The sequence below is a fragment of the Necator americanus genome, chromosome X (assembly GCF_031761385.1).
Source record: "Necator americanus strain Aroian chromosome X, whole genome shotgun sequence".
NCBI lineage: Eukaryota > Metazoa > Nematoda > Chromadorea > Rhabditida > Ancylostomatidae > Necator > Necator americanus.
The window spans coordinates 31,306,157-31,334,059 of NC_087376.1; the positions used below are offsets into that span (position 1 = coordinate 31,306,157).

The 27,903-nt window shown below is 41.3% G+C and overlaps 1 protein-coding gene across 4 annotated transcripts; it reads left to right on the forward strand.

The window, feature by feature from the left end:
- Nucleotides 1–168: 168 nt before the first annotated feature.
- Nucleotides 169–27,887, forward strand: RB195_026048 (uncharacterized protein; the record flags this gene model as incomplete). Of its 4 annotated transcripts, XM_064214423.1 has the most annotated exons (28): nt 169–266; nt 1,991–2,072; nt 2,134–2,272; nt 3,884–3,967; nt 4,163–4,271; nt 4,433–4,523; nt 5,496–5,606; nt 5,664–5,780; nt 6,034–6,183; nt 6,249–6,390; nt 8,127–8,224; nt 13,908–14,027; nt 14,281–14,349; nt 14,451–14,576; nt 15,490–15,615; nt 15,693–15,773; nt 17,460–17,585; nt 23,980–24,093; nt 25,219–25,348; nt 25,461–25,572; nt 25,648–25,738; nt 25,810–25,929; nt 25,993–26,088; nt 26,153–26,253; nt 26,411–26,519; nt 26,797–27,047; nt 27,121–27,199; nt 27,807–27,887. In XM_064214423.1, the coding sequence occupies 28 exons, from the start codon at nt 169–171 to the stop codon at nt 27,885–27,887; spliced, it is 3,153 nt and encodes a 1,050-aa protein (XP_064070304.1). The 4 variants fall into 4 exon arrangements, with proteins under 4 accessions (XP_064070304.1, XP_013300882.2, XP_064070305.1 ...); XM_013445428.2 differs by lacking the exons at nt 23,980–24,093; nt 25,219–25,348; nt 25,461–25,572; ... (6 more) ...; nt 27,121–27,199; nt 27,807–27,887 and having other exon boundaries at nt 17,460–17,642; XM_064214424.1 differs by lacking the exons at nt 169–266; nt 1,991–2,072; nt 2,134–2,272; ... (12 more) ...; nt 15,693–15,773; nt 17,460–17,585 and adding an exon at nt 19,623–19,658.
- Between the last annotated feature and the right edge of the window lie 16 nt (nt 27,888–27,903).

Here is a 27,903-nt window from a genome sequence, read left to right on the forward strand (position 1 = left end):
ATCGTGTTGGGAATAAATGCGTTCAGGCATGGCTCGTTGTCCATTCTCGATTACTCGCTCGTCTATTCGTTTAATTACTTTGTTTTCCATACATTCATTACGGCGGTTTCAGGCGGAACAATATCCGAATTGGCGGGAAAAAACAGCTTTTCGAATCCATTTTTTGATATGGACGGTGCTCCGTCGTCATGCTACTGTAGCATGGTGGCAAGTAGTTCGAGTGACGTCACCGCATCGTATCCGAAACCGAATACATCGAGTGCTGTGTGAGTTTAGTCAGCTTTTGTGTCAGTCTTATAATGTGCATAAGTTGCGTCGCCTTGCGCGCTCGTACAATTATACACTCCTTAGCGTTGCTAATGAATCGTGTTATATTTGGAAGGGCACTCAGCTCTCCTCCTCTATGCATCCGTGGCTTAGCCAGAGTTTGCACTTCGGCATGCGTGTTCCCGGCTATGCAAAAATTCTCATTCGTTTGTCCCATCGTTCAACTACTTGGATATGTAAAACCGCTAAGCTCAAAAACACATCCGGAACGGTGATTTTAGCTGTTCACTTAGAGCTCGTCGATAAACAGTAAAATTGGGAGAATTCGAGGTGTCCATCTGACGCCGAAGCTCCGCTCCGAGTCCATTTGTCATGAAGCTAAATCTCGTTTACGACGTCTCTCCCTCTTCTCACATTGGTCCTAATATTTTGTTTTCCGTGTTTCTTTTCTACACTCGAACGAAGCAGAACGAGAGATCGTTCTTTTGTAACAACTCTTTCCTCTTATCCTCGTTTCTCGTTCTTTGCTTCCTCTTCAACTCTTGTCGCGATTATCATCAAATAAACCTAGTGATTCCATGTCGCTGACCCACATCGCTAGCTCCAAGTGGGATTTTCGGCAGAAGTCAACGACGTCAATCGCACCACTTATTCTATTTTATTCGTGTTTGTTCATGACTCCTCAAACAACCCCACAAATGGCTTCCCATACGGACGCTCATAAACCATAAAACCGGATAGGTACGTACAGTGAAAAGATTCGGAATACACGAATCCGTCGGCCGTTTTGCCGTCACCTTGTTATCTCACACTGTGTATTCGTCGTCGTTTCGCGATGTTATTTAGTACAAGTACATGAACGCCGAACAAACATTTGTCTTGCAGCGATAATGGCGGCTAATGACAGTCGCCGTGTTGGACGCCGCACGTCTTGCGTCATCCGCAGCCGAAGCTGCTGCATTTCCAGCTACTTCTGCATTTGCATGGACGAGGATCGAGGTGCGAGGTCACTAAGCGAGTGCATCCAATTTAGAACAAGAATGGCGATCCCTATGAGAAATATCTTCGCACAGCTCTTTTCGAAATGTGACAATCCTCATCCGATCGATTGTCGCACAATGTTCACCGGGAGGAATTCACGGGTGCAGCAGCTGAGCGGCAATGCATGGATTTGGAGTGAACGAATGACCACTAAAGGCAATGCTGTTCGGGATTTGGTGCGAACTCAAACAACGGTAGTGAAACGAACCGGAACACGTCCGACAAGCTCACACCTCTCGGGCACACACGTACTACGGTCAAGACGTCAATGTTTGCTGGACAAACACGTTGACACGGCTGCAGCTTTAGTTAATCTTTGTTTCCGCTCGATGGTGCAAGTAAGCTGGTATCTGGTTGACACCCACATGGATTTATTCGTCTCTTTCTCGGATTCTCACTGCACTTTTTGTCTGACATCGCATCTTCGAAGCTACTTCGAAGTTCATTTCTGCGCGCCACAAAAGCATCAAGAACCTTCGAGGAGATACATAAAAAAAATAACTTTCTTTCTCCACATTCGAGAAGTACCCGAATCAACAAATTGCATAACTACAATGTATATACATATATTGTTCATGCCCATAACAAACGTGACGCTCCTCGCAATCCAACCAGTTCGTTCATCCGCTGTTACCCGCCGTTACCCGCCGTAGGGCCGTTTTCTTAGCCAATGCTCTTCCAGTTCTCCACCGCATGTGAGTGACGATTTCATTGAAGCTCCCGTGTTCTTCTATGATATGGACTGCGACTTGAAGGATCTTAATGTGAGTTCATGCATTTTATATTTACTTTTTCCGTATTTTAATCAAGCTTTTCGCCTTTCAGACAGCATTGAAAGGAGCTGAATTTCTGCAGGACTCCGGCTATCAGTCTGTGCTGGAGCGCTCCGCACATCCATTCGCAGCTAGCATTGTGGATGATATACTTAGTGAAGGGAGCGATGCAGCGAACGACGAGGATTGGGGTGAGTTGAGAATATTCAGCGCACGCTTTCGCCGCTTCTCTGAGCTTTAGATAACGTCTATTTTCCACTAGTGAAGGACTCCATAACTGGCTTCATGCTCGGTCGCGTTAAAATGACTTTCTATTAGTGGAGGCGTATTTTATAGAGATGTAGCATTTGAGGAGAAAAAAATGGATTTGATAGCTTTTGGAAACCGCGTACTGCAGAATTGGAACGTTCTGGATGCGCTGACAAATGTACATATTCCACTCGACATTTTCCATGTCTTCGAGTGCGATCCGACCAGGAAGCTCACACGGCGTAAAGACTTATTCCGTCGATGTAGCGCGTGCTAGGCAGTAATTATTGGAAACCTCCTCTAATTGCTCTGCGACGACAGCGCGTTTAGCCGATGCTTGAAAACAAGCAAAGCCCTCACTGAATTGAATCCCTACCGTTCACTCGGATTTTTTCCCCAACACAGTTTGAGAGCAAGTTCCAAAAGTCTTGGAAATAAAAATTTAATAAAATTAGAAAAAGAAGTACCAGATTGTCCCATCAATTCCTTTCTAAGGTCGTCACTGTGTTAGTTCGCAATTGCCTTAGTCCTTATCCAAAAGAATCTATCAGATCGATAGACGACCGTTATAGAGTGCTGATTATGTCGTTAATTGGCACATCTTTGTTGTTGAACAAAAAAAAATCCAGAAAAGCTGGATAGAAATCTAATAGTTATAGCGATGACACTTCCCTGGGGCAACAATCGAAGGATCAATGGAAATAAATACTTAATAAGTGCACTAACACCTGTAGAACAGGAACCGTTTAGAAAACGATGAAGTTGTGAGGATTACATTTAGCAGTTGAATCCGCGGACCAATCCTATGGGATACAGCATCCGAGTCGGGACATCAGAATTGCGTAGAAACAGAATAAATAATGTTCCTCCCGGGACCAACGTCTCCGATTCCTTCATTCATAGTGCGCTGGCAGTAAACTTTGATACAGAGCTTAGGAACACGAATCGATGTCTATTTTTTGTTTGCAGTTGTTTTGTTTTTGAATTCATTCAAAATAAGAAGTAATGCCTATTCCTAGACTGGTTTGGGTTGTTTATCCGTGCTGAATCCGCTTAGAGATCAACATTATCCGTTTGGCTGCTTTCACCCTATCATAGTTGAGGTTCCACCTTACTAGCTTTAAAGGATAAAGTGCTTGGCATTGATTAATTAATCCCTTCCGGATGCGACAACACGTTCGATTTCAAATCACAACTGTTCGCGGCTTATGGACGCGGTTCGTACAATGATTTGCGCTGGCCAGAATATGAGTTGTATCCTTATTCTCCCAAGTTGAATACCAATTAATCGACCTCGGGGAGATGAAAGGCTTGGATGGCCTTGAGCGATATCGAAGTAGCAGAAGCGCAGATGCAGTAGGTCCCCTACCACTGCGCCACACCCGCCTCTCTTCTACCTTAATGGTCTCAAATTTGAGGAGTTCGCAAGCTTCCAGTCGCAGCTGTTCTCCTTCCTTTCTTTTTTCGATAGCAATCGCTAGTAATGTTATTTGTTCCGACGTTGAGCAATCTGTTCCTCAATTGATCTACGACCATCTAATCTCCGAGTTCAGATGGTTTCTTGACCGTTGGAGAGGATCGAGTTCGAATAAAGGACATGTCAGATATACTTGCCTCTCGTTATGCTTTTCTTACTGGTAAGTGAAAATTCTAATAGGCAGTATTTTATTCGTGCTGTGTTTAGGAATTGTGAAAAGAAAGCAAAAGTGCAATAATTATTTGATTACTAAAAAAAGGTACTTGAAGTAAATGAGAATTTCACGAAACATTGTGAAAAAACAACAGTTGATCGGCCGCTTCAGTTATAAATACGACAGTATCAACAAATTTAGGTGCTCGTACAAATGAGGGCATGTCGATCGTGACATTTCCGGACTCACGAGCTGTATTGTCGTTTGAGGACTATCAAACACTCATAACCTACTTACTGCAAGTGCCACCGTAAGCGATCATTGCACGCATTTTTCTCCACTTTCATATTAATTGTACAAAATCAGGAAGTTTCTTTGCTCGTTTCAAACAAATTGTGGCGAAATGGTGGATATCTGCCTGGATTTTCAGGAAATTTAATAGCCGTACTTGTAGGACTTAGTATATTTTAGACTAGAAGACAGTCACAAGGGATTTGTTGTTATTGTGGATCGACGAAATGATAAATGGTCATCTGTTCGAACGCTGTTTCTTCAGATAACGGTAATGTTGCAAAAGTCTCAAATTCTTCTTTTTCTCATATCGACCTTTTTTGTTGGTTTTCCTAGACTTTCTTCTACCGTTCTATTGTATCCAAATACTACATTTCCTCTCTTTTTCGTGATACTGTCCAGGAGGATAGTTGTCACACCGGATTCACTGCTGCTTATTTGAGTTTTTTGATGCTACTGACTTTTCTCTACTGGATCTTCAATGACACCCATTTGACGAATTTCATCAGTTTCATCAGTACTACATTCAAATTTATTCTACTAATTTCACGCTAATTTTCTCTCCAAGTACTTCTACTCTTCTTTCATCTCCTTACACTTTTTTCTACTCAATCATCCCTTTTAGCTTGAGTAAGCATTCAAAAAGTTCACATAAATTTTGCTTCAAAATCCATTGGAATTCGACTCCACATTTCTATTTCTTAAATATCATTCTCCTAAAGTTAAACTTGTAAATGTAATGTTCTCGCTTACTTAACTTACTGAATAATTCGCATTTAATTTTCTCCTCGTCTTCTAAAAAAAACAAGCTCGGGCGGAATACTGTAGGGGAACATTTTTTGTCCTGAATGGAGAGAACATGTCTTATCAGCTGTGAGTTTGAGGCACGCAAAAGTTTTATGTTATAGCGCGAGTCTCACGGTTTTTTTTTCTCTTTTTTCGCTGTACAGCATCACTTCTGTTTTGTTGGTCAATTCTTTCAAATAAACAAAAAGACGAATAAACTCTGGAAGTGATTGTTGCCAGATTTTCTTGCGAACTCATCCCATGCGATCAACTATTTCATTCGTACACATATGTAAATGCTGTTCTTATACTGTACATATTGCATTCGTGCTTCCTCAGTTCCCATGTCCGGATGAATTAGGTTGTCCAGGGTGAGATGCCGCAACTAAACGGATTATTGCCCCGCACGCAAGGACATATTCCTTATCGGAATTAATTTCATCAAAACAAATTTCAGTCCTTTTTCCCGGGAACAATTCGCGTCGTGTTCCTTCTGAAGCCCGAGGGTGTCTTACAACGAGCTCTGGAGGTCGGATACCGAGCGATAGCTGAAAACTGTTCCTTCAAGGTAATTTTCGGATGGTTTCTCATTGATTCGGAAAAAAAGAACATCTAACTTTTACAGGTCATAACCTGTGACTCGTCCGTCGAGTTGAGGCGATTTTTGAGAGCAGAGCAGCTCACGATGGATGTCGGAGGATTGATTAAGTACAACCACCTCGAGTGGGTACAACACCGAATGGTAAGCGCTTACAGTTGCGTACAAATGGTGTTTTTATCGCAAAAATGAGCAGAAATTAAAGGGTGCATGCCGTTTCTGTGTACCAACCTCTCGAAGCTTATCATTCGTTGCCACTTTGTAGGAAAAAAATCTGCGCTGGCTTTTTTCCTCTGCTCGCTCCGAACAATAGTCAAACAGTGGCGGCTAAATCCGTAGAGCAGGATTCACGGGTTTATGTGATAGGATTTCACGATTTTCACTTCAAAATATACAGGATATCGAAAGAATGAAGTCGTCTGCATCAGCTATTGCTCAGTCCTTGAGTGACTTCGGACGAGTGCTCCGTGAAACGGAGCTGCCGAACGACGTGGAGACGACCGCTCGTATACTACAGATTCAGACCGCTGAGAGAGATGCGATCAAGGTATCCAGTAGTTGATGTTTGTTCACGTTTGTGGAGACGAGTCGAAGGCTGTCGCTATTTGTTAGGAGGACTTTCGAATATCCGTGCGAAAGGGATTGTCGCTGCTGCGCGCTGTGCGTCAGATCGAGTCGAAACCCAAACACGAACTCCTCAGCCCAACCAGGTTGCACAACGTGACTGCGATCGAACGAATGCTGGTCCAGCTAGGTTCGTGCTTTCCTGTATCCTTTCTCATCCTTAATCCTGTACGATTTACCAGTTATGTCAGAAAAAAACCTTCTTTCACCAATTTCTCACACGAATTTTAGTCCTCTGCTTTTTGAATTCCACCTTCTTTGCCCCGCACCTTCTGCACATATCGGGAACATTCGTTAGCACTGATGGATATCCAGTTTCGTTCGAATAATTCTTTGTAAATATGGATTCAGATAGCATGGGAAAAGTAGCGAGGAACGGGGAAAAATGTCTTGAGATCTTCTTTTGCAAGAAATAGTATTCTACTTTATTAGTATTTTGGATAAAGGTTTGAGTAATGAAGGTTAAAGAAAGATTTGCCTATGCAAGCAAGAAACTATCATCGAAAGGATTTCCTCGAACTCTTCAATATTCTATTCAAAAAAATGCTGTTTCTAACTTAAAACTTTTCCCCAGCGATTTTTCTCCACTCTAGAAACAACATCCACAACACAGCTGAGGAAATTTAAGAGGAGCTTCGATAATACCAGTAAGAAAAATGAACAGCAATGGAGGATTTTAAATTTTTGAAACAGTTGTACTAAATAAATGTGAAGTCTCGAAGTTCCCGAAACGATTGTTTGAGTTATGCTAAGGGAACTACTTCGTTATGGAGAAGATTTTTCGCTCAGTGAACGACTTTCAGCAATGCTGATGCCTTTGGAATTTCAACGCTCTTCGGATACCATTTAAAGATGATAGCATGCGACGTTATTTATTCCTATTTATTCAATATTAACACCCAAATCAAAATGACACCAATTCGAATTGTCAACCGGGCGAAAAAACCTTCGACGTCTAGGATTCTCGCTATTTTCTCACTCAATTAGGCAGCAGTGTTCGTTGTAGATAACAAGACAAGCAAAGTTTCATTTCGACCTTCCCATGATGTTCGTCCTCGAAATTACTGTCGTTTAATTTCTTACTGGTTAACCTTTTGCTGATAAAAGGAAATTGTGAGAAAGTTCTGGAGGTGTATGAGTTTTCGCTGCTACTGAATTACTTTTTTTTGCAGATTAATTTGTTTTCCTAGAACTCTTCCAACAACATGTATAATCTCCTTAAATTTACTTACTTCTAAGTCATGGTTTTTCAAAAGAAAACATTATTATTACAATCAATACGTGACAAGTATGTCAGGCGTAAGTTTGCAGGCACGAATGATAAGCGCGAGAACGATTTCCTTGACATTCCGTTCATTAAAATCTCATTTGCGATAACTGGCTAGCATGTTGGCGCTCTCATCCGAACTATAATCGCAGTAACGATAACTCGAACGGTGTATTCACAATCGAACACCCATTTTACGAAGGTTCCGGTGGTGTTTTTTTTTTCCTCCTCGTCCGCTTCATCCATCTTCTGCCCAATAGTTTCGAGAGAGTGCGATGTGTTATTTCGAACAAAAGAACGATTTTCAAGCAATCGGCGCATCTCTGCGGGATAAGTGTGGAAGCACCGCCTTACTCGGAACAATCCCCGAAATCCCTCACGTTTTTCCTCATATTTTCGGTTGAAATCCCATGAAAGGGAAGACTACTTCAAAAATTCTCCTCTTGTACCGTAAATCTCGTCCTTAACTCATCATTCTAAGCCGAATTGTCTTTTGGGTTAGCAGTGATGAATGCGAAAGCACTTTTGGCTGCACCAGCTCACACATCATGCATTCATCTACTGCAATATTATCCATGCATTCTTTTGTCACATTTCAGAAGAAACAGAGCGATCCTTCGACGCATTTTGGTCAAAACATGAAAAGCGTCTCATGAATTGCTTCCAGCTAAGACAATTTGAGGAGAATTTCCGTAAGGTACGTGATGTCATACTTCCTTCCCCGTGTCTTCTTCAATTTCTGCATACACCTTAGAATAATCCTTCAAGAAAATCCTACATCCCACTCTTTTGAGTCGTTTTGATGACCGAAATTCGTTCCACTTTTGAATCCAGGTCTTTCTATGGTCTCTTTAATATGCTCGAAACCGTTCCTCCTTTGTATTCCGTCTGAAAAAAAACACTCGTCTCTTTTCCATAGCGTTCAAATAGACATGCCGGCCGCTGCGTATTTCCGTCCGAGAAACGCAAGCAAAAGCTGGCCCTCATTTTTCGTTTGCCGACACATGTCTGTCCGTTTCAGAGTGAGTGTATATTCTACGATCATGTTCGTAATGAGAATCACATTCTTCATATCGACTGACCTGTTACTTCCTATTCTCAGTTATTGCCCTTCCAACGCATCCCTCTGTTCTTCCATCTCCAGCCTCCGCATCCTTCCCCATGAATTTTCTGCACTGCTCACATTCTTATGAGCATAGGGCTCTCTCACTCCCATTTCTATTCATTACAGTTGTGCTTGCGCGAAGCGTCATGCAAATTCTTCCATGCATTTACTAATAACTTTCTCCCCCGATAATAATGCAAAGTCCATCATCCACTGCGATTACTTCAAATTAATATCCCTACTACACATGAAACTTTATAAGCAGCACAGCGCCGTAAGAATTCTTAAAATTCCCTAAAATAATTTCTTGAGGCTGTTTGCTGTGTCAGACACCGACTTGTTTTGAATTCTTGCTCTGCATGAATAGGCCCAGGTGACACCTCCGAGCACCTTGCTGCATTCCGGAAGCGCGCGACTGCTACTTCCAGGCAGTTTTCTGCTCTCAAACCATTCGAATGTGGTCATGTTCGCTGGGATTCGACTGCACTTTGGTACATGAAGAAAGTCAGCAGTCAAAAACTATTTTGCAGCCGACTTTAAAGTTTGATCCGAATTGGTTTTGATCCCCTCACTTCTAATGCCTAATTCAATTTCGTTTAGACATAGGCGGCGGGAGAAAAAATATTGTTGGAAATATTGAGTCACTATGTCAGAGACACGTTTGAAATGAATAATATCAAATTATTGCTTTTTCCTTGCGCAGGCGTTTGGTTTCCAAACGCTTTTCTTGTCAGGAAATCGCAATTTGTTATTATTTTAAAAACTGCTCGGAAATTTAAAGCTTTTGAGGCTTTTTCTCCAAGAATTTCGCATTACATTGTTCCGGATGTTAGCAACGTTTCTATAGGCGACGCAAAATTGTCTTATTTTGTTCATGTAGAAAATATTCAAATTAGAACCAAGCGCACCCCGTCCATAATTATTCCCAAAAGTAACCTCACTTTCTTCTCTAGTAGCTAGAATATGCACATTATTCCACGTAACTCATTTGACATATGTAAATCCCCAGCAAATTGAGCGCAAAAAAAAAAATCCAGGATAGTAAACCGGAACACAATTGCTCCTTCTTAGGCTGGATACGTCTATTTTTGAGGATCGCCCAGCGATGACGATCGTGTGCAAATCTAAACAACGTTTTTTTTTTGTCCTGACTCTATAACGGACCCGCATATGGGAACCCAAAAATATCGGCATTTACCCGGGTACGGAATAGTGTTAGTGTCGAATGTATTACTCTACCACTTATAGTTTTCTGATGCATTTCCCGGAAGTTTTCCATATTTTCGCTTCATAGAAGTAACGCTCAGTTGTTAGCCACCTGCCTGAACGTTGTAACGATGCCAATCAGTCGTATGTGGCATGTGCCACCTCTGGATGTAGTCCTTTCCGCTTTTAGCACCTATAGTATTTTCTTAGATGCCTTGAAGATTAGTTCTAAGTCTGCAACGTCCTGTATGATTTCACATAATTTGCAACTGTCCACTCGTGGACGAGTGAGAAGGGGGCGTTCCATTTGCACTCTAATTGTCATGTCCGTCTGTATAGTCGATAACCACTTGGAAGACGTTTTTCGGCACTTAAATGAATGTCTTCCGTCCGTCGAAAAAAATGGCGTCGTGATTAACGACACATTGACAGATCGTGGGTTTCTTCCTTTTCGCTTTCAATTGGTGACATCCAATGAAGAATGCACCAGTGCCCTGACAACGTCAATCCGTCACACGTTTCCTCAACGTTCTTTTTCGAAACGGCGCGGAACTTGGTTTTCTGTTGACAGAAGCACAATATTTGTTACCTCGAAGAAGCTTACAAGCTTGCACGCGAAGCATCTTAATTCTGATCTTTGTTCGCCACGAAGCGGACTGGTTTACGAGGGTTTGCTCGGCGAATTTACTATGGGAGCTTGGGTTCACATGTCAGCGGCCAGTAGTCTCTGGAGGGCGCCACGATGCCTCCACTAGCACTTCATGCTCGCTTCTTCTTCTTCTTCATTAACATTTGTTCTCACGCAGTGAACCCATGCTTTCTTTCATAGGATCTTGACGACAGACGACCCACAAACCTTCTACGACCCCACGCGTTTTTCTTCGCGATCCGTGACCATAACCAAAAATTTCTGCACCGGCTTCTTTGTGATGTTTGCGTTTTTTCGGGCGTAAACTCTTTACCAACTCGGGCTATGTCTTTAGGGCTGCGTATTCCACTTAGTGAAACTATAAACGGATATCGGCGTCTACATCCGAGGTGTTTCCCTTTTCCGTATCAAATGTTGCAATGTTGCCCGATCATTCCACACGAAAACTCGACCACACGCATCCGTTCGCAAACCAGCTAATCAATAATCGTTTGATGTCTGCTTGTTATTATGGCTATTCCATATGTCATTCATCCTCAGCTAACTACACGGACTTCATCTGACATTCGACATCACTCCATCGTAAGCTGAGCATAAAGCTCTGCAATATACATGATTCTCTCGTGATCCTCGAATAACAGCTGTTCATTTTCCTCGTTTGACTCTCCAGCCACGTTCATTCCGCCTGTTCAATTACGTCAACGTCAAGGATCATGCACTTTTTGTTGTTGTTCATCAATGTTGCAGGATTTAGAAGGATTCGCTTTTTTGTGGCATCTTGGTCACTTTGGTTTCAATTTAAAAGAAGCTCTGGGAAGACAGCTTATTCTCATTTGGTTGTGAACAATCCTCTTTCTGGGGTTACCTCACTCTTATCCATGTACCTCGACATCTTCTATTACCACTTAATTTATAAGGAGGGTCCCTGATCACTGACCTTACTGCAAGCGTCCGTAACTGCGGCACAGTTGCGACGGCACAGTTTTCAGTTTTGGTATGAAAAAGCAAAAATGGAGGGACCTCCTTGACTCTATGAAACAGAGAGACTCAATCAATTTTCCGAGATGAACAATAATAAAATATACTATATACAGCATCAAAATTAGACCATTGTAGGATCGTATGAGGAAAAGACAGAATTTTTACAAATATGAACTCCACCATTTCCTATTGATTTTGTTGTTTTTAAAAATTCCAGAGATACTCTGGCTGCCAAAATAAAAACTTTATACGTGTAAGCCTTGATGTAGCTGTACGGTTTCCATACTTTTTCCTTTATTTTTCACAAATGGAAGTCAGAACATTTCATGCTAATCGAGATAGATCTTCGAGTGACACACAAGAAAATTTCATTGATTCAAAAAAAAAATCCATTAATCCATCAGTAGGAGGGGAAAATTCCTGCCTGATCAGAAAAAGAAATGCTGTTGCACAGATAATAACACCTAAATCCATTCATCAGGACATAATCGGATTTCTTTTGATGATGGGGAAAATTGTTCCAAGCGATCGATCAGAGCTTGTCAACGGCTTTTATGGCACTGTTTTCGAAAAATTCGGTTTATTTTTAGCAAGAAAAAAAACCATATGCATTTGTAACGAGACCTTTGATCTTTCTGTTTTGGAAGCAACAAAAATTCTCGAAAATTTCATAAATTTATCATACAGCAGCACCTATGATATGTGTTTTAAGCAAAAGATAACTCTGAATATCAATAATATTTGCATTTCCCTACCTCACATCGCATTTGTATCATTCTTTCCTATAAACATCCAGAAAAATCCACATCTAGATTTTGTCAAAATTACTTTCGCTCATAAGTGTCTGGAATTGAGGTCAATATTTTCACTTTTTTTTAGATTTCTGAGCAGTCTCTGATCAAAAGCTTTGCAAAGGTTCTATTTCGTGTAAGATATGTTCACGAACCATTTTCATGACATGTTCGCTTCCAAAAAACAAAGGATATCCCTCTACTGTATGTCCTACATTCCTACAAATCCGTATTTATTATTAGTTTCACTTTTTTTTTCCCTTTCGTCATTTGTGCATCTGTGGTGCAGAGAGAAAAAAACCTCGAAACACGTGCGAATCCCTCTGGATTTTCCACATTAAAACATGTTTTTATCGGTATGCGCCAAACGTGCATTCTGGCCGTGCTTCTTGTGTTGCGTTTCTCGCAGAAAATAAAAAATGAACTGTGAAAGTCCGATTAAGTGGGAAATGCTCACTGTTCCACTGATAAATGACAGCATTTAAAAAATTAAGATGGAAAGATTTGTGCTTAATGATGGGAACATTGAACGGGAACAGCCGATCGTTACTTTCTTTTCTCCGAGTTCACAGCTAATTGTTTTGTCGAGATCCTAATCGATATGTGTCCATATAGGATGTTTTTCCTCCATCCACCACCTGTGTTTACGTGGAAAAGCGTACTTTTTCAAAAATTCATGCATAAAGAAGCATAACGTCGCAAAAACGTGTGATAACGTACATATATCCCACAAAAGCTGTCCGTTTTCCCGTCGTCCAGATTTTCGAAAGACGTGTTGTTGCCAGAGAAATGGTGATTATTTGATGACTCGAATGCGAAAATTCCTTTGTTCAATTAAACTCAAAATCCCGTTTGGCGTGTATTTCTGGAAGAAAGATGCGAATGCGTTAAATGTTTAGGATGTAAGAAACTAATCTGCGGTACAGTTTTCTTCTGCATGCTTGCTCATTTACGCAGCGATAACTCCCTAACATTTGGTTGCACTACCTCTATTCGGAGGGCAATGCTTTTTTGGTGCTTTTTTTTTCAGGTTGAATTCGATTCAAATGCGCACTTGCCACAATCAGTGACAGAAAACTGGCGCGAGATTTAAAGACATCTTTTTCAATTTGTTTTGAAAATCTTTTTGTTTTTTAGTGCTGAAAACACTTACTTCGCTCGTTTGTTCCGAGCAAACATTCATAATATGCTGTGGATGCTAATTTGCTTAGACGTAGTTATATGCGCAAAATTTATTGAGGACAATCCCTGGATCTTAACAAACCCAACTAGTGTGTTTTTGCGCGAAGCAAATTATTAACAAAATACAGTTTAAGGTACAAGCAGTAATATTTCTAACAATTTCTGCTAACTTCTGCACCGCTTGGAAATACACGAACTTAGAAACGGAAATAAGAATAAATCCTCCTCAACCTCATCCTCTATGAAATCCTGAATACTCCTTTACTCGGAGGTTTTGCCGATACAGGAATTGGCAGCATCTGATGCCTTCGTTTCTGATACGCATCAAGCTAGTTTCTCTTATTCGAAGTGACAAATAACTGTGATGAGAAGGAACGGCGAACGGGCGCAATACGACGCTATTATGCAATTTCTTCGCATATTTGGGGGATAAGAACGTTCTTGGATTATTTATGATCTGTTTCAGCTTCAATCCTCCTTCGCTCGTCACATGCTATATCTGGAGGAGCATCGGGCTGTTGGAGAGGGCGTACAGGCTGCTCAACTTCTCGCCGAAAAACATGAGCAGTACACAGAAACGGCACAGGTTTGAAAATATTCCCGAAAATTATGGTCGAGATCAGAGAAGTGTTTTCACGGAAGAATTTCGGTATCACTTCTAAAGCAAACAGCAACGTAGTCTATGCGCTTCATTTTTTTCGGAACGTAGCTTCCTGCTGGATAAGACCTAAACCTTGAAGGGAAATCTTAGCCGTACATGAGCATTAATAACGAGCCAACCTAAAGGAAAATATTTCGAACGATCCCTCGGGACTTCCATTGAAATTCCACGATTTCAGGAAGACGTTAAAGCAGCGAAACTCCTCAAAGAAACCGGCGAAGAGCTGATCTCCACAAATGACGTTGGAGTACGTCTCTTTTCACTCATTTTCTCATCATTCGCCGAGAGCTCTTGCTTGGTTCTCGGATTAATGTTCGCTCGCGTGACCGGAACAGAATAAGTGTTCAGATTTCTGGCAGTCTGCTTCCGAAATGCGATGAATTGGAGCGCATGGCCGAAGCTTTGAATGGGGCGCTTCAGAGAAGAGCAACAGTGCTCAGAATGAGTATCACAATGCACACACAAATTTCACAGGTGAACATGTTGACGTTCATATCCAAATTGACAACTTCATTCCAGAATTGACAGATGCGACGGGCACACATAGGGAATTTGCAAGAGTCCAGAGTTTCCGAGCTTTAAATCATCGTCTGCACACAGATCAATTAGAGGCAGTGATAAAACTGGTGTAACTCGTTACAACGCGAACATGATAAAGTCCTTTTTATCAGAAAACTCCCCCGAACTTTTTTGATTTCTTTCTAAATGCTCCAAAGTGTCTCAGATATGTTGTAATGCATGTGTTACAAGATATGTCCTGAATCAAAAACGCTCCTTAAAGTAGGTAGACACGAATGCTTTGCCGACGTACGATTAGTGAAGTAGTTCCTGCGCTAGTAGCTGATCTCTGCTAACTGATCTCAGTCGAGTTTCGCTCGTAATCCTTACACCTTTAATGAAGTGTCGTTAGTTTTACCAAATAGTTTGGCTTTTTCCAGCTTACAGGTGTGATTGACAAATAGCAAAGAATGGTGCTACTATTTACAAAGTCGACGGCCACCATAAAACTACTTTTATCAAAGATGCGTTCATTACTGGTAAACGCAATGAATTTACTTTTGACTTGAGTAATTCCGGCCACATAAACTAAGAAATCATTCGAATTAATTAGATGGAATTTTAAAGCACCATATGATCCAATGTTTGAATTTTAAACGTATTTGAGGTTAAACTGGGAGTTACAAATGTTTTTTGAATTCTTTTTCTTAGTGAACAATTTGCATAAGCAAAATCTCCATCCTTATGCAGAAACGTGTTGTTCAAATCAAAGGATGAAAATAGTCGGAACTGAATGTTTTACGGTCAAACCTCTAGCCAGAATTTCCAGAGAGAATTCTGCAGGCGCTTTCCCGAAAGGCTGCAAAGTTTCGAAAAATGCCCTATTCAGGCTAATTCATGGTGCAAAAAAGGGGTGGACATGCTCTCATCCATCCTCCAAGACGCCACACCCGCCTCCGCAAGCAGCAGTCTGGCCAAAATGGACGAGTTCCTCGAAGAAGGCTCGAAGCTACAAGTGAGCCTCAGCCGTGCCTATGTTGTTGTGCCTTCGGGCAACTCCGCTACCTCTCAACTAGCCTTCGCTCTTTCCAGTTGGATGCAATTAGTCAATCACCGTCAATGAATAGCCTTATTTTGCTTACTACCACCGAGACTTCCACATTACTCGCTCAAGTAAGTGCACATTTTCTCCCCTTTCTTTCTCTATGTTCAAAACCACATGTTAACAGAAATAAACGAATTATCTGAAAAAAAAACTTTCGAGAGACCACCCATCTTCGTTTTTGGCGAGTTATTCAGTAAATGTGACAAAATGGCCGTAGACTCTTATGTTTGGCTGTAGCTGATGGAGCCCATTTGTATAACGGAAGTAGTTCTGATGACGGACATCTTACATCCAGCACTAATTTCTTAATTTTCAAAAAAAAGAGAAAACAAAACTTTCTTCCAGGATAGTCAAAATCAGAGCTTAAATTCCGAATGAAAGCTTCCCCATCATTTCTTTACTACAAGCGAAACTATAAAGTTCTATGACTCTTGTTATTCGTCTCCAAATTCAGTGAGTTTGCTAATAAAAATTTTGCTAAACGTGCAAAGCTTGAACACTTGTGGGAAATGACCAAGGTTTTTCGGTTCACGGCAAAAGTTTTCGTCAAAAGTTGTCCGCAGACTTTTTTTAAAGAAAAAACTTCGCAAACCACTCAAATTCGTGACGACATGTGTTTCTCAGCAATCATCCTCAATACGTCTTTGCAGATACGTTTAACTCGGCATCGTTACAGCGCTTTGAATAATTCTCTCAAACTTTTCAAAGATAGACTTCTTACGAGTTTTCGATGTTACTTACAACACTCTATACCTAGATATTTTCTAGGATTTTCAGACTACAACAACTTTTTGTATTCTTTACATCATGTGTGTATCAAGCGAATTGTTACTTCCCGAAATCTAAGGCGAGCGAATATCATTCTCGGAATGTGTCCGATTTTTATTTTTTCTACTGCCGTAAACCAATCCAGAGGATACAGTTGTTCCAGTTTTTGCTTAAATTCTGTGAAGCGTCGCTAGTATTTTCCGCACTATTGTCTAACACTCTTCAAGAAAAAAAAAGAGCTTAATCCAAGAGCAAACACTGTTACCGTACGAAAATTTACGACTGTAGATGACGACTTTTAAACTTATTGATTTTTGCAAGAAAGGGCCACTTATTCGTTCCTACTGGATGCAAAAATTGGGAATGGTCCCTCGCAACGGACATGGGCTCAAAATCCATGCAAAATCGGCAACTGAAGGGCTGTTTAACTAACTCTTGATTTTCATCTGTGAGACTCCGAAAACTGCCACTCTATTATCCTATTAAAATCTCTCCAGAAAATCCTTCAAATAGTCTTTTTTTTTGCAATTAATTCGTTATTTTTTTTATAAATACATGCGTTCCATTGCATTTTTTTCTTTTTCCTTTTTCTTTTGCTAAAGATCCAAACAAAAGTTCGAAAGTTTGGGAGTATTTCTGATGGAGCCACAAAAAAAAATGTGAAAACATGAATGGGAGCACAGATGTTCAGAAGATCTATTTGTACTATTTTATTTATTTTTCTTTGAAATTCTGCTACAGAGATTTGTTCTAATTTCTGCAATAGTACAGCATTTTTTGAGCAAGAAAAAAAAACATCGATTTTTTTGAAAAAGAATGCACTCTTTTGTCTTTTTTCTCATTTGTTCACCATCGATGGCACGTCGCCAATCGTTGGACGTAACATTTAAATGTGTAATGTATTACGGATTATTTGTGGATCAATTCGTATGATGCGTCAGGGCTTATGTCGACCAATTCATCAAAAGTTTTAATAAAATGTTCAGGTGGCCGAGCGAATCGACGACATACGAAGAATGGGCGTGGCCAGGAGGGATGCGCTCGCAAAAATGGTTGAACGTAAGCCGGTACAGGTGGTCACTCCGGAAAAGACGCAAACTCCCGTCGAAGAGGTACGGTACACACAAATTGACACCAATGATTCAGCTAGAGACAGTCAAACAATATGAAAAAACACCGTCAAAACACCATGTAGACAGAAAACAATCTTTTAACAAAACAAAAATATCCTGCCACAGAAGATATCCATAATTTTTTTAAGATATTTTTGTAAGATCGTTGTAGTTGTAGCGAGAGCAAGATGACCTTCTTATTCAAACGCACGTTATTTTGAGGGTCATGGGACGGATTTTAATGAAAAATTTTGGTGGATAGAAGATAAATAACGGCGCTGTCAAAACGAATATACAACGGACAGTAGGCCGTATATTATAGTGGCGGCACGGATAAATTCATCGTTGACGTTGTGAAGCACATTGAATAGGCCGGAAAAGAAAAGGAAAAGAGAAAAGGAGGCAGTTGTTGGAAGCTATTCTTTGCTATTATTCCTTGTTAAATGGAAACAATACTCGAAATTTGCATCGATTGTATTGTACAATAATTTTCATATATGCCTATACGGGTCCTTCATATTGCGAGCAGAGAAGCTGCTATCGGAAAAAAAAATCCCACCTCTAGTTATTCCAGCTTCAGTGTTTGCATTCGACTCGTCGGGGAATTCCTCCAGAAACCCACAAACTTTCAATGACCCATATCTCAACATGTCATCGCTTAGCAAACATTCTTCGCGTCCTGTATGCAAATGATTCCTCATTAAACACGTCAATTAACGCAATGTAATCTGCATATCGTATAGATAAGGCAAACATACTTTTTTCCCCATGTGTTGAGGAATCGCCCACCGTAGACGGTGGTGGACGTTGTGTCAGCCTCCGGATACGAAGAGATGGCCTGCTGATCAAATGCCGACAGCACTTTGTGTGACCTTTCTCCATTGGGGGTCAGTGGCAGTATCGATCCATCGACCATCGACTCTGGGCGGTGGTCAAATTTGCCAACTGTTCATTTTGTTTTTGGTGTCCTAATCCCGAAATGAATTATTCTGTCAGGAAAGAGGCGACGAATGCGCATCCGTAGATATTCTTTGAGGGAAAGTGCTCTGTTTCCGAAACGGCTGCTTTCTTTCGGTAATCCTAGGATATCGAAAATATTTGATCTTTACATAGGCCCACCCTGTTCCACATCATTTGCTTAGCAATGCACATGTTCTAAAAGGACAAGAAATTTCTGGCAACGATATTCTCCGGAAATTTGCACCATTTTTTTTCCAACATTTAGGGAATTCCATATTGCCGGCTCTCCAGAAAGTATTGCCTAGACAGAGTCAAAAATTTCCTTTTTTTTCCTTTAACTTTTAGCCTCTATCTTTGCTCTATGATACTGTTTTGCCCTTAGAAGAAATCTCTTGAAGTGAATTCTAACATATTCCAAAGACTAGGAATTCTTTCTTAGACGGAATTGTGGAATTTTGTGGAAAGCGAAACAAATAATAGTTCAACGGTGAAATATTTCTGCTATATGGAGGGTGAAGCAGGAAATCCAATGAAAATTCTGGCAATTTCTGTGCAATGCAGATATATGAGGCTTTGCGTTAGCATCGTGACGAAATATTTGTTCTATAAGAACCGAACCGGATAGCAAAATTAAAGAAATTCGGCATCATAGCGCACCTACAACTGTGCACCCCGAAATATTCCATCCTATCTGATTCTTCCCCTCCAACTTCGAGTCAACGCCAATGCGACAAATCACGAGCCGAAGAACAAGTTATCTAATAGCCGAACACCACGCCGAAGTGGCATCTTCATCCAGAAGACGTCCTCTCGCCTGGAGTTTCGTGTTGGCGCACAATTCGCGCCTCCTCCTCTTCGCCGCCGCCCCTTTCCTTCGCATAGTGCGCACTAGGCCGCTTGCAATATTCGCGCGATTTTCATCCTCATCCCGGCACCTCATTGCTGCTGCTGCTACCTCATTTCACTGCCCTAACGATGAAGAGGTCGCTGCCTCGTTTTTTATCGTTCCGGAGGCCAAAACGACGACTGGTTAACTCATTGTCTGCTCCACTTATTTGGTCTGCAACTGAATCCACTATGTGTGCGATTGCTAATAACAACGATTATCACATGGTGAGTGTTTTGACCTATTCGAATCAATATTGTGGTTTTCTGGAGGTCTAGGTGCCCTTGCTGTGCGCTTGTATTTTTCGCTTGTATTTTATGTGCCAGAATCAGCCGCATTGTTTTTCGCATTGTCTGCGGTCTTCTGGTCTGAAGCTTCCCTCAGTGATGAGTGCTCTGTCGCTGTTGTTACTCCATATGGTGTTTTCTCGTGGTCTCCTCTTGCTTCGTTAGTGCTGCTCCGTTTTCAAGTGTTCCGTATTTTTGCTCGCTGGATCGTGCTGACCTATTATTAGAGGCTTTACGAGGTTGTTATCACTTCGTTCGTCCTCAAAGCGTTTCGTACTCGCAACGGAACGACCTCTTCGTATCATTTACGATTGTGCACATCTGGCTTTGATCTTCTGCCGAAATATCAAGAGTAGGACCACCTTTTCTTAGCCAAATGGTGTGGCTACTCTCACTCAAAGCTTCATGGCCGGCCCATCGGCGTAGTTTCCCTTTCAATTTCGATGTTTTGTTTTGCATGTGTCGTTACTAGGCGCGCTCATAGTGGCATGAGACCGAACACAACAAATAGCAGAAGCAGCTGATATACACGTGTGAAGGCAAGTGCATACGAACACACTAACAGCTTCCCATGGCCATGTTGCTTACAATTCCATACAGGACTCGACGAACCCGCTATTCTGGCTGTTTCCAGGCGTTGCGCAATGCTTCGCTGCGAATCGAAACGTCTCTGCTATGTTTTATGTGTATCCGCTCGCACATTTTCAAATGCACCTGCGTGGTTTCGGGGTGGCGCTGCTGGAATGGCGATGTTCGCTCACGCAACACCCTCTAAACACTTCATTTCTCTTCACCGTCAACGATCCGGGCTACTTTCGATTCCAGTAATTAAATATATGGGCGATGGTGACCGTCTTTGGATGGCCTTGTACTTGTGAGGCCGTGGCCTCATCGATCTTATCTGGAGGAAAATTATCACCTCCTGTTGTGCCCACTGCTAGAGTTCCGATAAGTCTCCCCTCGTTCCCAGTGGCGTTCTACTCTTAGGCTAGGCGGTCGAATATGTATTCTTATTTTATTCCTCTTATTCTTGGTACCATCTGATCTATCCACTTTATCTTCATCATTATCGTGCAATTTCTCCTGCTGAACAGCTCTATGGCGATCTCATTTGCGGAGAAATATGAAAAACTCTCCTAGAACTAGTTTCGTGGTCTTTTTGATGCTGCTGTGAACAACTTTTATTGACCACGCGTTAATTTTCTTATAAGAAGCACACAACACAGTGTAAAGAGGTAGTTGGATGGCACTATCGTTCCTAAAGGTGGAAATCGACCTTTTCTCAATCCGGTGTTATTGTGGCCGTCCATTTTCCAAACGCTATCCTTCGAATATGACCTTCGCTACACAAAACTTATCCTTATCCGAATGTTAGCGGAGATTTTTTTTTTGTCGCAATGAAACTTGTCCGCATCGTTATACAATTTCCGGCTTCATGTGCGGCGAAGCATCGCGACAACATGAGAATTGTTAGGAACAAATAAAATATCCTCTATCACTCCTTTTTTGTTACTCATTTCTCTGACAAAATTCCCGAAAGTTCTGAAAATTCACCGAAAATAAAAGACCTTTGTCCTTATCCGTGTCACTCACTGTCAGCGTGAACTACACTTTTCTCTTGCGCTCAACCGTTTTTTTTTCTCAGTAGCCGATCAAACAAGGTTAACTCTCGAAGCCATCACTCGGCTTCCGTGCCAAAATTCCAATTTGTTGTGTCTCTTTTTTTTCTGCGTGCAACCGTCGTCACCCACTGCGATTTCGAATCCGCTCGTGCTAGCCGCCATCAAAACGCGTTGCATTGTCGTTTGGCGATCTCTGTCGCGCCCGGTTATGACATTTTGATTGACATGTCAGAACTGAGTGCCGGTGTTGACTTACCTTGAGTTTCGAATTTCTTTTGCGCTTTCGAACCTCGTTCCTCTTTTTTTAGCCTTCAAGAGTTCGTAATCAGGTCGAGAATCATCACTGATCACAGGTCAATTCCTCAGAACTCGATTCGATTGTGCATTCCTTGGGAAAAGGAAAATTTGTGTTAATCCGATTGAAACCGCCTGATTTCCCTAATCAGGGTCATTTTTCTCATCCACTATTTCTGCTATTGCTATATTTTATCTGCTGATGCTCATACATTCAAGCAACGAAGCCAGCTCTCTTCAACTGTTTCTCTGCTCTATTCGCTGTTTATTGCTGTGGGAGTGTGTGCGACGCATGTAATCGACGATTACTTTGTGCGATTTCGGCGTCTTTTTGTCGCGATGCATTCGTTGTCATTATGCCTAAGATCGGCCGGCTTCTCCGCTTTCCGCCTCAGCTCACGCACAGGGAGCGAGGCCGGAGGCGGCTGGCTTGACGACGCTGCCGCTTTCCTGACTTGCTCCTCATTTCCATAGCATGTCGTGAGCGGCGACAAGTCGCTCCACGTTTACACACGATCGCGATGACGATGGCGATTTATGGGAATCGTTGGCTGCAGAGGCTTTTGGTCAACTACAAGCTCATTTATTCTGCAATTCGCCTCGGGGCTAAGGTTTGTCCCATGGTTTTGTTCAAATTTGATCTTCCGATTCTCACCGCTATTTGTTTTCGATATCTCGAATTCTTGTTTATTTTTCGCGTTTAATCGACCCGCTTCGCATAGCTCATTGCTTCGAATTCGTCTTTACGTCGGTCATGGGAAGATCGTGTGTTTATTTATGCCGCACGGATAATTGCATTTGAGTTGAGAAAACTATGAGTGTGGTGTGGTTTGCGACCGCATATCTAGGCCCGGTGGCGTCTATGAATTTGCTAGCCGAGAAGAGTACGGCAAGACGAATGCCCAATTCTTAGGTTTTCGATTTAGTTAAGGTTCACCAAACGGAGACTGGTTATTGACGAATGTTGCCGTGCGGGGCCCACTTCCATAATTCATTAGTCGTCTTACACTCTGCACACTTCAGTATTGAACCTTAGAGAATGTCTCATCTTTTAGCTTCAGATGAGTTATCGTTTACAGCCACAGCGATGCGTACTAGTCACTCAAGCGTATTTCTAAAGGAATCACAGCGGAGCTAGCGAATCATCGCTGTGTTTTTCCCCCACAATATGGTAGTGCCCGTTCGTACACAGCCCTCGTCTCGGCCTTTCCGAAGAGTACATTGGCTAGTCATTCGAAGGGTCGCAGCCATATATTAAACGTGTCACAGGGATGCGATTTTTGGAGAACTCTCAAACTTTTAATTTTCCTACCTCTAAGGAAGAACGAAATGGCAATCTGGCTCATATTTTAGGAGGAAATCCCTTCAGGGTACATCTCGGGAAATAATTCTGAGTTGTATGATATTTTTTGAAATGCCGGGAAGTGATATATTAGACAGGATCTCAGATACTTAAGATAGGCGTAGCGCACTCGGTAACACTGTGACTGTACCCTCAATGCTTCGAAACCGCCAGAGAGCCAGCCGAACTTTCCATCCTCTGGGATTTGTACCTCTTCCTGACAAGTCCGGTGCAGAAATTGGTACCAAGGTTGTCTGGGAGGAGAAAAACATTAACTTAACATTGCGCTTGCGTTCAGAGACCTCAAACGATCCTGAATAGAAATCGAACTCGCATGCGCATCTTAAAGGGATTGACTAACGCCCCGTGTTTTATCCTAATCCTTTATCTCAGATATTTGTGAGGTACGTACGGGATCATATCGAATAGTTTTCCGTCCTAACCCTCACAAGAACAAATCAGGAACTATAAATCTACTTCTGTAACTGATCTTCCTGGAAAATAAATCGACCTTGTCTCAAGGAAACATTTCATGTTGAAACGATGAGTTGGCTCTCATGTTTTTTTCCATATTTAGGCAGGTATACTCGGACATGAAATGCATGACGAGCCATGATCGTATAAAAAATGTCTTGGAAGTTTTTATTTGATCCATTAACCAGAAACAATTTTAAGCTAATATAACAAATGTGAGCGTAAATTACTAGTTGTGGATGTTTCGACTGGCAACTATCCGCTTTACACAAAACCTTTTGGCTTGTTTTGGCGGGTGGAGTTCCGTATCTCATTTGTGATTGACGTATTTTGGTAAACATGAAGAAATTAGCGGAGATCTGGACAATTCTTCTCCCGGATTTCTTCCAATAAAAAAGAAAACTGTTCGTATAAAAGTGATATAAAAAGATGCTGACCTCTATATTATTTATTGGATTAAAAACAAAGTTTTCTTGTGTTTTTTTTCTTGTTTGAACTTCTTCAGTTCTATTAGGTTCCTATTTTCCAGCGTGACATCGGGAACGTTCGAGACTTGCAGTGCTGTTCGAACTCCGAGTCATCTCTCGGCTCACCGCAAAGCCCCCATTCCATCTCCATTGAATCTTTCGTCGTCGCCGAGTTGGTAAGAGAATGTTACGATTGTTTTAGGATCGCAATTATCCGAAGTTTACTTTTTTAAAAATGTTTGTTTGTTTGAACAGAAAAGAAAGAATAGGGATGCATATTTGCCGAAGGAGATTTAATGTATTTGTGGAAGTTTTTCATGTCATGGCTTTCCCTATGTGTCGTCTCTTCGTTTAGCGTTGAAAAGTGTGAACTTGCACGAAGGCGTTTTTCTTGCGCATAGAAAATTCGTTCGTTAGCCTTCGTGTAAACAACGCATTTTCTTCTGGAAGGTCTGTCACGCGTCAATGCGTTACCGAACACGCTGCCATCGTTGTATCGTTTATGATACAGAAGGCTGGATTCGTATGCAGATGAGGGCTACGGGACATGAATAGTCGTGGTTTGTATTCCTGCTCAACCTTACACCTCGTTGCGCATTTACGAGCGGATGTTTACGTCGCCTTTGAATCCATAAATGTTCCTAGTAATAGCTTTACCAAAGTACATCTACACTTTATACCTTTAAAAAATGTACACGTTGTCATCAGGAAATGAAAGTAAAAAACAGTCACACCACTAATTATTTTGGAATGTCCGTTGCAGTATACGTATTTCGAATATCAACGCTTTTTCTTCACTTTAAATTTTCTTTTCCACTCCTTTTTCTGGTTTCTGAACAGAAACAGAAGAAAAAACTGTAAGGGGAGTAGCTAGAGGGGGATTTTGATTAGCCTTGTTGTTGAGTCATGAAAAAAAAACGGCTCTTCACAATTACAAATTTCCAAGGGGCAATTTCCATTTCCAAGGTATCTGCTAGAGATTTGCATTATAATGTAACAATGCCATCGATTAACATTATTTCTCCGTATTTCTCCGGTAAAAAGTCATTTTCATATTGTGTCGAAGTACTATTCCACTGACGTTCTGACAAAATCTAAATTACAGTTGTATTTTTACGAAGTAACACGTGCTACTTGCCTTATTTTTCATTCCAAAGGTTCTAAGCCTTTTAAATGTCATTACTGGATTAGACCTCTGTATGATATATAAAGAAAATCAAGGCGGTGTACACTGGTTTTTCCAAGGGTAGATATGGATTTGAACGCATTTTGTCTTCTTATATGTAGTGAAAGGATTTCAGCTAAGCACCGAAAGGACTTATGTGGCTGAGTTAGAATCCCTTGTGGAATATTATGTGGAACCATTCCATGCACCCGAATACCAACAGGGTATTGCGGTGCCGATACGCGGCCGAAGCGATCTAGTCTTCGGTAAGCCGAAATTTTTTCGTCCGTAATAAGTTTGAGGATTTAAGGGGAAGAATCCTGACATATAGTTGAATTTTATAATGTTTAGGGTGTCTGTAAAGACGTTTCTCTTCAGGTAACCTCCGCGAACTTCTCCATTTTCACTCGCGCTTCTTATTGCCGGAGTTGTTGTCGAACGAGAATTCATCAGCTGGAATTTGTCGCGTGTTTGTCCAGCACGCTAATAGGTTCGTTCTCAATCGAGACATTGCAACGAGCAACAAGAAAAACGCTTAGAGGTCCTAATTCACTCTCGGCTACAGATTTCTCTCCTTGTACCACGCATATTGTCAAAATAAAGCCGCCAGTGATGCGATTCGTAAGGAATTCTGCGAGATGTCGTCATTTTTTGCGGTACGATATTTTGTGCTGTATGTTTTGTTGTTGTATATTGATAAGCAACCCGTCGTTCGGAACTTTTTCAGGATTGCCAACGACGCGCAGGTCATCCTTTGCCATTAGGAGCATACTTACTGAAGCCTGTACAGAGGATCACCAAATATCAATTACTTCTGCGAGAATTGGAAAGGCATTGTCGACCTGAGGTTTTCACTAGTACTTCTTGGATTTTTCCCGATTTCGAGGTCTAATCGTTGCTTATTTCCTAGGTCCGACCGGAGGTCGCGGCTGCACTATCGACTATGCTTGAACTTCTCGCTCAAATCAACGCCGCTATTCATCAGCTTCATATTTCAGGGTTTAATGTAGGTCGATTTGATTTGTTTGGATTCCGGTTGTGAATACTGTAGCGAAGCAATTGCTTTTTAGGGCGATCTACGCCTACTGGGACCGCTAAGGTTACAGTCTGAATGTGATGTGTATCAGTTCAGCCGTAAAAAGAAGGGAAAGACAGCTCGCGCACAGCGGAGGTTGGTTTTCGTCTGGATGGTGACACTGTAGCAAATCTCATTATTTATCTGGCATCACATCATTTTATTACTTTCTATTCTCGTTTAAATTAAAAATATGCATTAATGATTTTATTTTGAACGTTTATGGCTGCGTCTTCTATAATTTTAATTTCAGACACTTGTTTCTTTTCGATGGTGGCGTGTTATTCTGTAAGAAACGCAATCCACCAAGTCAACCGTCTTCATTAGATCCGGAATATTATGAGCACAAGATGTGCATCCCGGTATGAGTTATTTTTTTTCCCTGTCAGTGCCCTATTTCTCTCAATGTTACTGTAGGAAACGTAAGAGTTAGTTATTTTTGATTTTGTCAATTACACAACACAAGATAATTTCATCCTGGATAGTTGTTTTATCCTGTAGTAGAAATGCTGTACAGTTCACTAAGCAATAAATACATCCTCTGTGATTATTTGTTTACATGTCCATACTGACTGCTACTATTGTGCTGTGTTTTGTTGCAGTTGTATTGAAAAGCCGTTCATCTGCTTACTCTTCCAGATGTCCTCACTGGGTTTCTCGGAGTGCTCTCGATCCGGTGGATCTCGATTTGAGCTATGGGATGAGGCAAAGTCGGATGCATACGCGGTCGAGACGTGCGATGGGGAACAACGGTCGAGATGGATCCATAGACTTTCTCGTGTTGTTCCTCGCGAGGATCAACTTATCCGACAACGACCGAAGAGCTGGACAAGTACAATTTCGAATGATTCGACATGTTCCAGCAGTACAAGGAGCAGCGATAGCGAAGTGTATGTTGAGAGTAAAAAGCCAATAAATGGTGCCTCATCTTTTTTATATTTATTTTTAATTGTCTCTCTGCAGGCCAGTCGATACGAATGGGAATTCGAAAACGACAACAATTTTCGCGCCATCCTTGAGCAGCCCTACAGATAATATCGGGGTGAGGTTCTGTTGGTTTTTTCAAACAGTAAAAAAATAGTAAGAGAAAAAAACAACAAAACATGCGCATCATAATTGCCACAAGTTCGCAAACCAATTCGGCGAGTTTTTCATTTGTTTGGATACGCTCGGATGTTGGATACTCCCATTTACGTTCCTCAGGCAAATTTTGAGAGAGAAAAGAGAGAAGCTATTTGAACTCATAGTTTCGTCTCACTTCTCCTCTACTTTTGCGGTTTTAGAAACATGGAATCAAAGATAAAGTATCGCTAATAACTCAACTATTTTTCCTCCTTAGCAAACTGTTACTGTAAATTTAGTATAAATTCTCATTTTAAATTTTTTTATTCAGCTTGAATGAACCAGCATTGAAGTTTTTCAGACTACAAATAAGTCTTGATTGCCGATTTTTATAATTTTTAGGGATATCAAGTGAAATTTGAGTTATATCGAATGTAATCCACTTCAGTCCAAGGATTGTCCGCCCTACCTTCATAACCCCATATGTTTTCGAATTAAGAAAAACCCAAAAGTGACCTTAAATTTTTGAAGTTTCGGTTGAGAGAAGACTTTTATTCGCTTCATATCAGTATCATTTTGTTTTTCAGGCTGAAGTGGATGTTGCTGTCACTTCCATAGCTCCTATTCCAGAATCGCATTCAGCGGAGGAGCTTGTTGACAGCTGCTGAGTTTTTATTAATTTCA